This window comes from Trifolium pratense, linkage group LG6, assembly GCF_020283565.1.
Source record: "Trifolium pratense cultivar HEN17-A07 linkage group LG6, ARS_RC_1.1, whole genome shotgun sequence".
Classification (NCBI taxonomy): Eukaryota; Viridiplantae; Streptophyta; class Magnoliopsida; order Fabales; family Fabaceae; genus Trifolium; species Trifolium pratense.
The window spans coordinates 16,092,336-16,107,539 of record NC_060064.1 but is presented as its reverse complement, the minus strand read 5'-3'; the positions used below and the strand labels follow the sequence as shown (position 1 = coordinate 16,107,539).

Here is a 15,204-nt window from a genome sequence, read left to right as displayed (position 1 = left end):
GCTAATTATTGTTGTCTTCATATTTGCTGATGTTGATTTTTTAATATGAATCATTGCCGTTTTCTCCATAGCTAAATGCATGACTCGCGTTTTACACCTAATTTATAACCTGGGCATCTAGTGAGTGTTTTCTTTTTCCTTTCATCTTGGCAGGCTTTAAACCATTATGGATTTGCATTACCATTACTATGAGTCGTCATAACAATGTAATCAACATATTCTTATAGACCTATGACCTATATTCATATGCAATCGCATTGGAAATAATTGAAACTGAATTATTTATTTATTTATTTATTTTCTGGTACTATTTTTGTGTATGAAATGTTTATCTTTACCATGTATATGTTGCCCTCCATTTTTCCCCTTCCATCCAAAATTTATCGGTCCACCACTGCTTGTATTGTATAGTTGTTTTCCCTTTTATCAACAACACTTAGATGCAGTGTTATGCATTCATGCATTTAAAGAAATACGAGTTCTTCCATTAAGATATTCTCTCTTCGCAGATACGACTCTATAAAAAGATATGTAACTGTAGGTTTAATTTCGTATTAGATTGCTCTGTTACTGAGATTTTTTTATTATACTTTTGAACACTTTTATTTTACTGGGTACAATATGCGGGTTCATTTGTTGACTCTGCAGGTGAAAGAACATTTAGAACTATTTGCCATATTGAAGGGTGCGGAGGAAGACACATTGGAGAGCGTTATTATTAATATGGCTGATGAGGTGTGTGTTTGGTAATTCAAAGTCTAAAATTATAATCTTTATCACCAAAATCTGTAAGCATGTTTGAAAAAGACTTGTTGATCAAATCAAGGAAATTGAATTAATTAAAAAATGTAAACTTATCTTATTAATTGGTATACTTTTTGTCTTTTTTGTTTTTTTAGTTTCAACACTGGACTCTGGAAAACCTCTTTACCATAAATGAAGTGTAAATGTTGAAATCACAGGGTTCAAGATAAAGAATAAAAACTTTGAATTGTAATTGTAATTCTATACAAAAGACTATTCACTTTCCCCTGTGTTTAAAAATACTAGACTCATAATCCTAATTAAATGAGGAAATTAATCACGTCAATTACAAGGATACTGAACACTTAAGTTTCCCTTTATCAATGTAAATGTTATCCTGCCTCTCACTCCCACTTTACTTTTTTCCCTTTTAATAATTTTCTCTGTTGGTTTAAGAATCAGCAAAGCAATGCTAGATAATTTCTATTCCTTGACCAGGTGGGCCTGGCTGATAAAATCAACACCGTCGTGAGATCTCTTTCTGGTGGCATGAAGAGGAAATTGTCTCTTGGAATTGCGTTGATTGGAAACAGCAAGGTAGGGCACATTGACAAAGCTTTATTTTGTTTTCGTATGTTTAGCAAAACTGGAATATTTAGACTTATTTGGCAGGTTATAATTCTTGATGAGCCTACAAGTGGAATGGATCCATACTCGATGCGTTTGACTTGGCAGTTAATAAAAAAAATTAAGAAGGGCAGGATAATTTTGCTAACAACACATTCTATGGATGAAGCAGATGAACTAGGTGACCGGATAGCTATCATGGCCAATGGTTCTCTGAAATGCTGTGGAAGGTTAATTACATTTTAATATTTTCTTACATATTATACACACTGTTGAACAAATGTGAATTTTTTTTTGGATTTGAGGAACATGCAACAAAGCATGTAGAACAGAGGAAGTTTTAGGATTTGAAAAGAAATATACTTATATTATATGAACCTGTAGTGTGAATTCTCAGACCTTTACAGTTGCCGATGAGCATCTGATCTGGCCCCTCAAAAGTTGTGGTTTTTTGAATATTTGTCCACCACCAGTCACATGAAAAGAGGGCCCTGAGTTTGAGAACCAACTCTCTGCCGGTTGCGCAGATTAGCTAGAAAGCATAGCTCGAGGTTGCTGAAATTTAGGAGCTGAAGAATGATGTTACTGAGGAGGAGCAGCCATAAGCCAATGAGGATTTAAATTCCCATTACCAGGTGTAATGAGCTGTGAATTGGATTGATGTTGGAACTTCTTTTGAAATCTAGGCTTAAAAAATGTAAAGTTCAAGAGTGAAGGATTGCAATTAGGTTGACATTGCTGAACAAACCTATGATAACACTGAAATTGTGTGACCAAACTTGAACAACACTCGACATTGGACGTCATTTGCCAGTCAAAATGGCTGCCATGGCCTTGGAAAGAACCACCACAAAAGTTAGAGATTGTTGTCTGAACTGCTAAGGAAAGTTCTAATGGGATGTCAATTTTCAAAGATGGATAACGAACCTTCTTTCATAAATTCGCATATAACATAAATTCACATATAAAATATAGGTGACCAATATTAGCTTTCAACTTAAGGGGAATCCATTAAAACTTGTTATAAATTCTAGTTTTTTGTAATTGAAACTTGATTTCTAGAAGCAAGGTGAAAAGTTCATTAATATTTTGCCCTGTAATCCTTATATAATATAACTGTACTATACAATTCTCTCTCTCTCTCTCATTCTCTCATGCCATATTTATTATTACATTTTGGCAGCTCCCTTTTCTTGAAGCATCATTATGGAGTCGGTTACACTCTAACTCTTGTAAAGGTTTGTTCTATTCCTGAGCATCTTGTCTTTGATTCCTATAGTTTCTGTTTCCTAATCTAAAGGTTGTTTTTATTTGGATTTTTATCCGTGTCGTTAGTCCGCTCCTACTGCTTCTATAGCTGGTGATATTGTATACCGATATATTCCGACAGCAACCTGTATAAGCGAGGTATTTTTCTCACTGTATTATTCATTTAGATGCATGTTAATATCAAACTCTTGGAATTTGTTTTTATTTGTCAATGTCAATGCAGACACGGGTACATGAAAATTAAAATTGGTACGGTAGTAGTGTTCATTGACAGTTCTTTTTTTCCTTCAATATTCTGTGTTTACCTTATATTTTGGACCCACTTCAACCCTACCAAACAGGCTTGTAAAATTATGTTTGTCCAAGCATAATTCGGGCCGTAGCTCTAGTCTAGGTGGGAATTGGGTTTTCTCCTTTAGTTTATGTGTGCATTAATGAAGGGTGGTTATCCTCCTTCGAAACTGTTAGAAGTCCCACATTGGCTAGAGATATGGCAAAGATAGCCTTTATAAGTGTAGTGCAAACCTCAACCCTCAAGCTAGCTTTTGTGGTTGAGTATAGGCCTCCCAAATTTTAATAGAAACAAGAAAAATAAAAAATAAATATAGAGTAGCTCTTCTAAGAATGTTGACCCAAGGACCCAACAAAAGGTACAACTCTTGAACTTACAGAGGGCAGATATAATTATCATTCAAATTTAAAAGCTTGAATGATCGCAGAAAATACCTCCACATGCACCAGGGTCCGGAGCCCCTTTTGTGGCTCCATCAGTGTTACATTTAATGCACAAAAAGTTTACTAAGCTTTAAGCTTCTTATAAATAAACTCTTAATCATGAAAATATAACTTCTCTGGTTTTGTAAAATATATAAATTAGCAATTGAGAGAAATAATTGCTTTTGACTTGAATATGCCAGTTCTGAAATGTTGTTGTCATGAAAATTTTGGCGAGTTCATGTTTAGCTATAAATTAAACCGTAGCTTTCCATTTATTTTTGTGAAGGGTTTTATTGTCTATCTCATTTCATATGATGCCCGTAAAATTTATACAGTGTAGTGGATTTGAACATTATTTTGAATTATTAGCAGTGCCTGTGGTCATGCATAGTAAAGTTTGACATCAATTTTAAAATGAATTCTGATTATATTTGTTGATTAGATTTTATCTGGTTTTATTGGATATTGCATTTCTAGGTTGGAACTGAGATTTCCTTCAGACTCCCTATGGCATCCTCCTCAACCTTTGAAAGGATGTTCAGGGAAATTGAAGGTTGCATGAAAAAGCCAGTTATGAGCATGGAAATAAGTGGCAGTTGTGAAAAAGACAGTTACGGTATTGAAAGTTATGGTATATCTGTAACAACCCTGGAGGAGGTATTCTTGAGAGTTGCTGGATGTGACTATGATGAAGTTGAATGTTTTGAAGAAAATAACCGTTCCCTTATACCAGAATCTGTGGTTTCTCTTCCTTCTAATGACCGTCCATCAACAAAAATATGTTATCATAAAGTTTTTGGAAATTATAAGAAGATTATTGGCTTCATGTCTACTATGGTTGGGAGTGCCTGTGATTTAATTTTTGCTGCAGTTATTAGTTTCATCAACTTCATAGGCCTGCAGTGTTGTTGCTGTTGTCTCATTACTACGTCAACCTTTTGGCAACATTCTAAAGCTTTATTTATTAAGAGGGCAATATCTGCTCGGAGAGATCACAAAACAATTATGTTTCAGCTAATGATTCCCGCTATCTTCTTGTTTATTGGTCTTCTATTTATGGAGCTCAAGCCACACCCTGATCAGATTTCACTCACTCTTTCAACTTCTTATTTTAATCCTCTATTGAGTGGTGGGGGCGGGGGTGGTCCAATTCCGTTTAACCTATCTTTTCCAATTGCTGAAAAGGTTTGTCACTGATTGCTGAATCATGTTTTATCATTTCTCTGTAATCATAGACTCACTGCTGCTTAAAAATGCATTCTGGTGCATCCTGATGGACTTTTACTGGAATTTCTCTTGTGATGAAGGTGGCACAAAATGTCAAAGGAGGTTGGATTCAAAGGTGCAACCCAAGCTCATACAAATTCCCCAATTCAGAAAAAGCATTAGCTGATGCAGTGGAAGCAGCAGGGCCAACTTTGGGACCTTCTCTACTTTCAATGAGTGAATATTTGATGTCTAGCTTTAATGAATCCTACCAATCAAGGTGTAAAATCTGAATCTCTACTTCATTCTTAGGTTCTATCTGTTAACTATTAAGCAATTAAAAAATTATTAGCATATATTAAGGTTTTGCTTGTAGCTCATCTCATAGATACTGCTATTTTTATGAATAGGATCCATGTTGGTATTGGGGAATCCATGAGAATGAGATTAAAATACCTGTCCTTCAAATTTCTTTCTTTCTGATTTATTATAGGGGAATCCCGATCCATTTAAAAACAAGAGTACATTACAAAAAAGAGAGGAAAAGAAAACCAAACTAGTTCATCAAGTCAAGAGAACTCACTGAGATTTTGACCGGATCTTATTATATTACAAGTCAACTCTTAAAATAAATTAAATACAATTTTTATGATAATGACAATACAATTTACTTTATTGCAGTGTATTTTGATATGCAGGTATGGGGCAATTGTGATGGATGATCAGAACACGGATGGAAGCTTAGGCTACACTGTATTACACAACTTTTCTTGTCAACATGCTGCTCCCACCTTTATCAATCTGATGAATTCTGCAATTCTTAGGCTTGCTAGTCATAACATGAATGCAACAATTCAGACACGCAACCATCCTCTGCCAATGACTCAAAGCCAGCACTTACAACGTCATGTATGCTAACAGTCTCTTTTTCTTCTCTTTCTTTTTCTTTTTTTTTTTTAGATAATCACAAAACATCATGATGCATGGCCCTATCAGAAATGACAAATGGCTATACTTTGAGATACATCGCTTTATTATATTGGAATTAATTCGTATTATTCATGTTATTTTATTCTTATTGAGATACATCAAATAGTGGGATGGCCAAATGAGTTATAAAGCTTGGACAATCCTCATCTTTAGAGCTAGTTTTTGGGGTTGAGTTAGGCCTAAAGTCCAAATTCTAAATTGGAGCCTACCCTAGATATGTCATTGGGCCACCCATATTTGTCCATGCTCTAGATGTCCAGTACCGAGTATGAGGGTGGTGTTAAGAACTTTGTGACCGGGCCACCTATATTTGTCCATGATTTACATGTCCAATCCTGAGCATGAGTGTTGAGATCCCACGTTGACTAGACATATGACCAAATGGACCCTTACAAGGTTTGAGCAATACTCATCTCTAAAGCTAGCTTTTGGGGTTGACTTAGGCCTACAGTCCGAACTTTAAGAATTATTTTTACAGTGCATATTTAACATATAAATCACATAATAAGATATGATGCCTTGTATCGGTTTTGTTATATGATCTCCTCCACGCTCTTCAGAAAATCAATGGTCTGATGAGCTGTTTATGAAATTTTGTAGGATCTGGATGCCTTCTCTGCTGCTATCATTGTCAATATAGCATTCTCATTCATTCCTGCCTCATTTGCTGTTTCAATTGTTAAGGTGAGTTGTGTTATATCCAAACTAAGGACATTCATAGAATGCTAATTACTTAGGCTAAACATTAATACCCTCTTGATTGGTGCAGGAACGTGAAGTGAAAGCTAAGCACCAACAACTAATCAGCGGGGTATTCTTTTCTTTTAAAAGATTCCACATTCAGTATATGGTTTTCTTTCTCATTTTGAATATAAATCTGATGGTGGTCTTCCTAATCAGGTTTCGGTCCTTTCATATTGGGCCTCTACATTTATTTGGGACTTTGTCAGCTTCTTGTTTCCGGCCTCTTTCGCCATAGTTCTCTTTTACATCTTTGGTATGTTTACAATTCATATTATTGATTGTTGCAAATGGTTGTTATATTATGTAACTGTATCCGGCTCATTAACAAGGTCCGTTAAGTTTATCATTATATATATATACATACATACTTTTCCACACGGTATCTGAGATCCTGGTCTTGGGGGCCTTGCTTCCGTGCAAAAACCCTAGCTTCCTTCATTGTGGTTCCCTTTTTGGTTGCCTACATCGCAGCCTTTGAGACCTTCACTGTTTATTGCTTGCCCCCTGTCTCCCATTGTCTGTAATTGCCTGTCAGTTCTCGAAGTTTTACGACCAAAGGATGCCACACACGCACTCATGATAGATATTAAGTCACTAACTCGGGGGGGGGGGGGGGGGGGGGGGGGGTTGTATGTTTAACAATTGTGTTCTGCCCATTAACGAGGCCGCCCCTTAGGTTTAGCCTTAGTTTATATAAGCACATGAGTGGTCGTACACTCAATACAGAGAGATTGGCAAGCTTTGCTCGCTTGATTTGTTTTTACTGTTCTGTTTCTTTTATTTCTTCTTTTATCATAAGAAGATTGTCTTTTATTTATTTCATTGTTTTAGGTATTAATTAAACAATGCTATATGGAATATAGTAAGTGTCCCCACTATAAAAAAATGTAGTAATTGTCCCAATTTATCCTATTTACATCAGGCCTTTCGTTGACTCTTATATGCAGGCTGAGCCAATGACTTTTAAGTTTGAATTTTGTTTGTCATATACCTAGATATTCCTTGTTTGCTCGGTAGTTGTATTTTACCTCTTTATGTTGTTTTTCCTCACAATTTTTCGCATTTGGTTGATAGGATATATGACTATAGGTAGAAATGATAAATATGATTCTTGATGTACCACGATACAATCAAGCCTTATCCTCTAATTGGATTTTGTTTTACAACATAATTTTCAATGATGTCACTTGGCTATTGAATACTGTTATAGGTTTGGATCAGTTTGTTGGAGGAGTTTCTTTGTTACCCACGATCATCATGCTTTTGGAATATGGACTTGCAATTGCATCGTCGACTTATTGCCTTACATTTTTCTTTTTTGACCATACCATGGCTCAGGTATCAAGAGGCATCAATTTTTTCATTTGTTTGTTATCAATCTTATAAAATGCTAAGATGTTAACTTGTTTGACAGAACGTGGTTCTTCTGGTTCACTTTTTTTCTGGATTGATACTGATGGTTATCTCATTCATTATGGGACTCATCCCATCCACAATAAGTGCCAATTCTTTTCTTAAGGTACAGAAAATTATTTTTTTCTGGTGTTATAAGCATGGATTTCATGCCCTTACTCAAGCTAATGTTTTCCCTAAATGCTAAAAACAGAGGGAGAACATTTTAGGCGGAACTAATTCTAAAAAAAATCAGATTACTTTCATCTTTTTAGCATCCATTGTGTTCCTTGAGCTGTATATTACTTTTACCACTTTCTACTTTATCTTGGAATGATTCTTGTGAAAAATACGGAGAATGATTTTTCTGAATGTGCTTGATTGAGTAAAACACTCAGCAACCATGAATATTACTATATAAACTCCATAATTAATTGCATGCTATATATACAAGGAGAAATAAATACAAGTAGAACTCCCTAAATACATGAATCTAAACATACACGAACCTAATACTTAAAGTGCTCCTATTTTCAATGGGAAACATACATGAAAATGACTATTTCGAACAATTCCATTTTGAGTGGATACTAAAAACTGGTTAGTTACTTTCTATCCCGTGTGATAAGAAATGGGTTTGAAGTTTTTATGTTACTTAGTCAGCAGTCTCATTTGTGGGCTTTCACTGTGATGGAGAAGAACAATAGAACAGAACTTAGAGAAGTGCTAAATATTTTATTATTAATTTAGATTGTACCTCTATATAAATTAAAGAGAGGCTATTTGCAATGATATGCAACTAGTTTTTAGCTTCTTTAATTGCTCGTTTTTTGTTACTGTGGTTCACCAGAGTTTTTTACTGTTTTATGTTCTTCATCAGAACTTTTTCAGAATATCTCCTGGATTTTGCTTTGCTGACGGACTTGCTTCATTAGCTCTTCTGCGGCAAGGAATGAAAGATAAAACAAGTGATGGAGTATTTGACTGGAATGTTACGGGTGCCTCCATTTGTTATCTTGCTGTTGAGGTCTAAGCCTTTTCATCTAATTTTGCTGCTATTGAGTTTCTTATTATTGATATTCTAACTTTTGAAGTTTAAAACTGCAAAGACATGAAGATGTTTTTCTGAAAAGTAATTCATTAGTGATAGTATAAAACAAAACACATTTACACGTAAAGATTTGTACAGAAAATTATTTCACTCTGTCTAATTCCATTTTATTTTCTATCACAGAGCGTTATTTATTTTTTATTGACACTCGGGCTTGAAATTTTTCCTTCCCTCAAATTGACTCCATTCACAATCAAGAAGTGGTGGCGGAAAATTAATATTTTCCCACGTAATACTACTTATCTGGAACCCTTATTAGAACCTTCTCCAGAAACTATTTTTACGGACCTCAACGAAGACGTTGATGTGAAAACAGAAAGAAGTAGAGTACTCTCAGGTTCCATTGGCAATGCCATTATCTACTTGCGCAATCTTCGCAAGGTATTTCCCGTGATTATTTTCTTCAACGTGTTTTCCATTAAAAATATTTTCTTGTGATTACCATGATGATTTCTTTTCTTAATTTAAGGTGTATTCTGAAGAGAAGAAACATGGGAAAAAGGTTGCAGTAGATTCATTAACCTTCTCAGTTCAGGAAGGAGAATGCTTTGGCTTTTTAGGAACAAATGGAGCTGGAAAGACCACAACACTTTCTATGCTATGCGGTATATCAATTTTTTGGACATGATAATACTGCTAGTCATACTGTGATATGCCAATTTTTTGGCTACCAAACTTATTTTCTAAAATCCTATGAAAACATGCATTGTTAAAAAATAATTGACTTATATCATAAAGGAAAATTTTACTTAATTCTGCCTTTTCTTCTTTTGAATATGCTGTGTTTATTTGCTGCGTAAGCACAATCTGCTAATTTAGGCAAAGCAAAGATGATGAGTTATGGAATTAGGCAAAACTTTTGACAGATCTCAAAAAAATTATACCAGTAAAAAGGTTTTTCATAGTTATGATTGCTAAAAATTGGATACCTTTAAAGTTGGCATCTCTCTCTGGTTCTTATGGGCTGGCTGCTAAAAGTTTTGTTTTTTTGTTTCCATATAGGGGAAGAATCTCCTTCTGATGGGACTGCTTTTATTTTTGGCAAAGATATATGTTCCCATCCCAAGGCTGCTCGTAAATATGTATGTATATTTTTCTTCTTCCCCACAAACAAAAACATACTCCCTCCGGTCCTTTTTATAAGAAACTTTTAACTTTTCGGGTTCATTCAATAATTAATGTATTTGGTTTATATTATGGACTAAATACAATAATTATTCAATGAACCAAAAAAATTGACTGTTTCTTATAAAAAGGACCGGAGGGAGTACAATCATAGATTGAAGATTTACCTAAATCCATCCGGCTCTTACTTTTTTATCTTGATTTGTACTTTCAGATTGGATATTGTCCACAATTTGATGCTCTGTTGGAATTCTTAACTGTCAAAGAGCATCTTGAGCTCTATGCTAGAATAAAAAGTGTTCCAGACTACACAATCAACAATGTATGTGCAAGCAGTTCATGGTTACTTTAGTGCTTGTCTTCGTTTGGATGATTTATGGCAATACCATTCTTTTGTGTGTCGGATAGCTAATCATTTTATAATTTACACCTCAAATCTTAAAAATAAGAAAAGCATTACTCTTTCATCTTGTTCATGAGGTATATGATCATGAAAAGGCCAAGAAATTACAACCCATTACAGACATTTGACCTCCTTATATAGTGTTGGAATTTATATGAATGGGAAATTATTGAAGTAACCTCATCGGAAAGAGTTGTGAGCAAGTGTCTGAAAATTACTTCGTAAATCTGACTTCTTCACCAAAAGATCAATATTTGTGTCTGTCTTAACCAAATATTTGTGTCGGTCATAACCAAATACACATGTGCCCTTGATTGGCAAATATGTTTCCCTAAATTTCATGTAGATTTGAACACGTAAAAATTGTTTTGGTCAATCACGTCCAAATGTAATTAACCACCTACTTATACTGTGTTAATCTCTTAGATTGCTGTCGCAAAAGGTATCACATTTTAGTTGTTAAAATAACACAATTGCTAAAATAATCTATACAATATTTACAAAGATCCTGATCTATCAAATTTTCAACAATTGACAATTATAATTTGTACAGGTTGTTATGGAAAAGCTGGTGGAGTTTGACTTATTGAAGCATGCTAATAAACCATCATTTTCACTTAGTGGAGGGAATAAAAGAAAACTATCTGTTGCAATAGCAATGATTGGAGATCCTCCTATTGTCATTCTTGATGAACCATCCACAGGTAGTCATTCCAAATTATTATAGTTTTTTGAACATCATCCAAATGCCTTTGTCGATTTTAATTTTAGAGTTTCAAAAAACACAAGGACCTTGGTTTAAAATTCTAAACTTTTAGTTCAGTTGGTTCGTTGACATGCTATGGGAACCCAGATCACCAAGTGGTCTAGAATTAAGTAATTGTTGTCTTAAATTCTATGATCAAAAGTCTGTTTCAAAGTAGTGTCTGCATAATTTATTTGTACATAATGTATCAATACTGGTGAGCTTTAAATTGAAGGGGCATGCATCCAATTATTGGATTTGCTTTGGTCTAGGTAATTGGGCCAAAGCAACTGGACCTCATTTGAAACAAAATAGTTTCTAAAACATACATATAGATTAGTTACGTGCGAGATATTTCATATTTGCATATGCTTGATGACTTGCATAGTTATTACCTGTCGGATCTAATATTTTATGCTTCCCTTAGGAATGGATCCCATTGCCAAAAGATTCATGTGGGATGTAATATCTAGAATCTCAACTAGACGAGGAAAGACTGCAGTTATTCTTACCACCCATAGCATGAATGAAGCTCAAGCCTTGTGTACCAGAATAGGCATTATGGTACAAGCTTATTTTCGATTCTCTTTACATTCTTGAAGCCACAGTATGTACCCAAAAACATATACCGATCAATTTATATTGTGTTTGTTAAAGGTTGGTGGGCAACTAAGATGCATTGGAAGTCCGCAGCATCTAAAAACAAGATTTGGCAATCATCTAGAACTAGAGGTATTTATGGTTACGACAAGAAGAGGCACATTTTCTTTGTGCTTCCTTGTTTTTCCCTGACAAAAGCACCTTCAAATATGTAATTCTTAGTTTCCCTGTTTCCAGTTAAAACCTACTGAAGTGAGCTCTGTGGACTTGCAAACACTCTGCCAAGCTATTCAGGAATTGCTTTTTGATGTCCCTTCTCAACCTAGAAGCTTACTTAATGACCTTGAAATTTGCATTGGAGGTGCTGATTCTTCCGCCTCAGGAAATACCTCCATTGCAGAGATTAGCTTGACATCAGAGATGATAGGCTTAATTGGACGCTGGCTTGGCAACGAAGAAAGAGTGAAGACTCTAATGCGCTGTACACCTGACTGTGATGGGGCCTCTCAGGAACAGTTATCCGAACAATTATTTCGAGATGGTAAGTGTGAACCTTCCTTTCAAAGCTTTGATTCCTATTCTTAGTATTATAAGTTAATTTTCTCATTGAAAAATGCGTTTGTATATCTGAAAAAGGACATGTGCTTCTGAAATTTTTTCTTCAATGAATTCCCAATTTTCCATTGTGTTTAATATGTAAGATCAGTGGTTACTTACAAGCTTGTTCTTTTACTTGTTCATACGATAACATTGTTCTCTTATATTTCAACGAAAATGCATAAATGTTATTCTAGTATTAATTCCCCCTTTTCTATTCTGTTGGTAATCTAGGTGGTATTCCATTGCCAGTGTTTTCTGAGTGGTGGTTATCAAAACAAAAATTCTCAGAAATTGACTCATTTATTCTCTCTTCATTTCGTGGAGCAAAATGCCAGGGATACAATGGTTTAAGCATCAGATACCAGGTATTTTTGAGTTACCACATTACTTTTATGCTAAAACTCCACATTATGGTTGAAAAATCATGTCTAAATTTTCACGTGTGTAATATTGAATTGAATTGGAAGTAAACCAGTTCAACGTTCTAACTCATTTGTTAGGTTTTATGGGAAACAAACAACACAGATATGAAAATCCCTTTGTTTTCTGTTCTTCTCTCCATTTCATTGGCTACAGATATTAAAATCTTGGTTGCTTGCTTGGTTTTACCAAACTCCTGTCATTTAAAGGTCTAGGAAAGGATCAGACACTTTTTAGATCTATTCCAAGCACACCATTGCTTGTGAATCTCCCAAACCACGCTCGTGGAGACTGCTTTAGCCTGTATAAAACCTTCCTCGATCTACATACTTTCTTTGTTTCACTGTTGGACCAAATCACTGTTAGAAGAGTCGGCCTTTATGTTCAGTAATGTTAAACATATCTTTAGTTGGTTGATGTTCTTCCATGGGCAGAACTTGCATATATATACACTGTGTATGATGTAACTGGCCTTTATTTTACAGTGCAAACGATAATTCATTGATTCTTTGCTGCAGTTACCTTGTGATGAGGACTTTTCGCTGGCAGATGTTTTTGGACTTCTTGAAGCAAACAGGTAAAGTACAAATACATGTTTTATTTTTTTATTTTCCACAATCTTGTTGGACAAAGCAATTAAATTTTACCACTTTTGCAGAGATAGGTTAGGGATAGCAGAGTACAGCCTCAGCCAATCAACTCTAGAGACTATATTTAATCATTTTGCAGCTAATTCATGAGACGCCCTTATTCCACCATTTTCTTTCATAAAATGATGTATCAAAATTATAACACTCTTAACTTCTACAATTTTACTAGTAGTGAAATCTAACGGAAGGCCCTGGGTGAGATTCTAAGTAAGGCCTTGTATATTGTATAGTCAGTTATTATAGTAACGTTGAATTGTAAATAGATTCTGAGTTATAAACTTGTGGCATTACGGGACTTATATATTCAATCTTACTGCTTCACCAACTTTTGGAGTTGTTTAGGATACCGTTTTAGGATTATCTTCAATCTTTGTTGTGGTTCTTTGCTTGAATGGTTTTTGCTTATTGATCAAATGACCCACCACAATCATATATCTGGTAAGTACGCACGTCTAATGGAATCAAACGACGTTTTCTTTTTCTATCTCATTGATTTGGCTAAATATAAAATAGCAGAACTGTCATTCTTTTAAGTATGAGAAAGAGACAGATAAAAGGGATAGATGATTTGAATTTAGTTATTCATGTTAGATTGCACCTATCAGTTAACAACTGCAGTTACCGACCATTTCTTGAAGGATTATTTTATTGGTCAGCTGTAATCGAAGGAAAAGAATAGTGGATTCTTGCAGCAATCATGCTGTTTAAAATGTTGGCATATGAATTAATAACATAATTAATATAGTAGATTTATTAAAAAAATTGTGGAGCCTTCAAAATTCATTTACAGTGAGTTAACATTGCATTTAGTAACATGTCTTTAAAGTCTAACTCAACTAACAATGTTGATATTGGTAATCGTACATTTCTTACTCGGGTCCAATCACAAGACTTTGTAGTTGCGATGTGGGTTTCAGGTAATGTTAAAAATTGAATTTTATATGTATGTATCATCATACTAAATTGAATTCACAAAGCACCTTGACCTTTGAGTTGACCCCAATTGAGATTTGGCAACAACAGACACTGGAAATGGTTGACACCTTTGAACTGGTTATGATCTTGCATTGTAGTATTGTACAGTACATATCTGATTGCAAACATGGTTATTGATCTTAACTGTTGATCAGAACAGGTAGAAGGCCAGCTGGAAGTCCGTTGAGCAGGTGATAGGCAGCAGGTCCGAGCAGATGATCCACGGAGGGGGGGGTTGTACCTGCAGGTGCTCCGATGCCTAAGTCAGTAAAGGTAGAGAGCAAAAGAGATACTAGAGAGAAGTTAGAGAGAGAGAGTAATTGTGATAATGAATAGTGTTCTACCTTGCTCTCCCAAGAGGGAGAGTATTTATAGCCCCCAGCTCTGGGCCAAAGGTCCTCTTAGTGGGCTGGACTAGCCAAGGCCCATTAAGAGGGACTGCCAAGATATCACCCTTAGATAGTGGGTAGAGTAGTAATTTTACCCTATCTTGGTGGAGAGGTTGTGCCATGCTGACATGGAGGTGATTGGGCAAGCCATGTGGACTTTGTGAGGGTCTAGGTGGACTAGCATTAGTCTAGTCCAGAACAGGAGCCCCCCAAGTCGTTGCTCCTAGGCATAGGAGTGATGACTTTAGATGTGTGCCCAAGTGCAGAAGGAAATCTCCTTGCAACCTCTCTTGAACGAAAGTGGACGAGGAATTTGCTCGTCTAGGCTTTGCTCGCAGCGAGTATCTGCAATGTTTTGCTCGAAGTGGTTTTTCGAGGATATTTAGTATTCTGCTCGTATCTACTGCGAGGAGATAACTACGAGAAGGATTTGTTGCTCGTACTTATGACGAGGAGATAAAGGAATTGTTGCTCGTTGCTATGACGAAGAAGTTAGC

At 35.4% G+C, this 15,204-nt stretch overlaps 1 protein-coding gene across 2 annotated transcripts in view; it reads left to right on the top strand.

Annotated features, from left to right (window-relative positions):
* LOC123888319 (ABC transporter A family member 1) overlaps positions 1–13,668 on the top strand; it is a 29,023-nt gene extending 15,355 nt beyond the window's left edge. The window contains exons 16-40 of one of the 2 annotated variants that reach the window (XM_045937331.1): positions 649–735; positions 1,243–1,341; positions 1,417–1,601; positions 2,555–2,609; positions 2,707–2,778; positions 3,835–4,542; positions 4,665–4,843; positions 5,262–5,472; positions 6,154–6,237; positions 6,323–6,364; positions 6,454–6,550; positions 7,508–7,635; positions 7,712–7,816; positions 8,570–8,716; positions 8,924–9,181; positions 9,270–9,405; positions 9,803–9,882; positions 10,140–10,247; positions 10,882–11,032; positions 11,501–11,637; positions 11,731–11,805; positions 11,911–12,214; positions 12,505–12,638; positions 13,212–13,270; positions 13,352–13,668. In XM_045937331.1, the coding sequence (XP_045793287.1) occupies positions 649–735; positions 1,243–1,341; positions 1,417–1,601; positions 2,555–2,609; positions 2,707–2,778; positions 3,835–4,542; positions 4,665–4,843; positions 5,262–5,472; positions 6,154–6,237; positions 6,323–6,364; positions 6,454–6,550; positions 7,508–7,635; positions 7,712–7,816; positions 8,570–8,716; positions 8,924–9,181; positions 9,270–9,405; positions 9,803–9,882; positions 10,140–10,247; positions 10,882–11,032; positions 11,501–11,637; positions 11,731–11,805; positions 11,911–12,214; positions 12,505–12,638; positions 13,212–13,270; positions 13,352–13,433 (3,723 nt within the window). In that variant the 3' untranslated portion in view covers positions 13,434–13,668. Of the gene's footprint in view, positions 1–648; positions 736–1,242; positions 1,602–2,554; positions 2,610–2,706; positions 2,779–3,834; positions 4,543–4,664; positions 4,844–5,261; positions 5,473–6,153; positions 6,238–6,322; positions 6,365–6,453; positions 6,551–7,507; positions 7,636–7,711; positions 7,817–8,569; positions 8,717–8,923; positions 9,182–9,269; positions 9,406–9,802; positions 9,883–10,139; positions 10,248–10,881; positions 11,033–11,500; positions 11,638–11,730; positions 11,806–11,910; positions 12,215–12,504; positions 12,639–13,211; positions 13,271–13,351 lie in introns of both variants that reach the window. The other variant, XM_045937330.1, reaches the window with a different exon arrangement.
* The last annotated feature ends 1,536 nt before the right edge of the window (positions 13,669–15,204 follow it).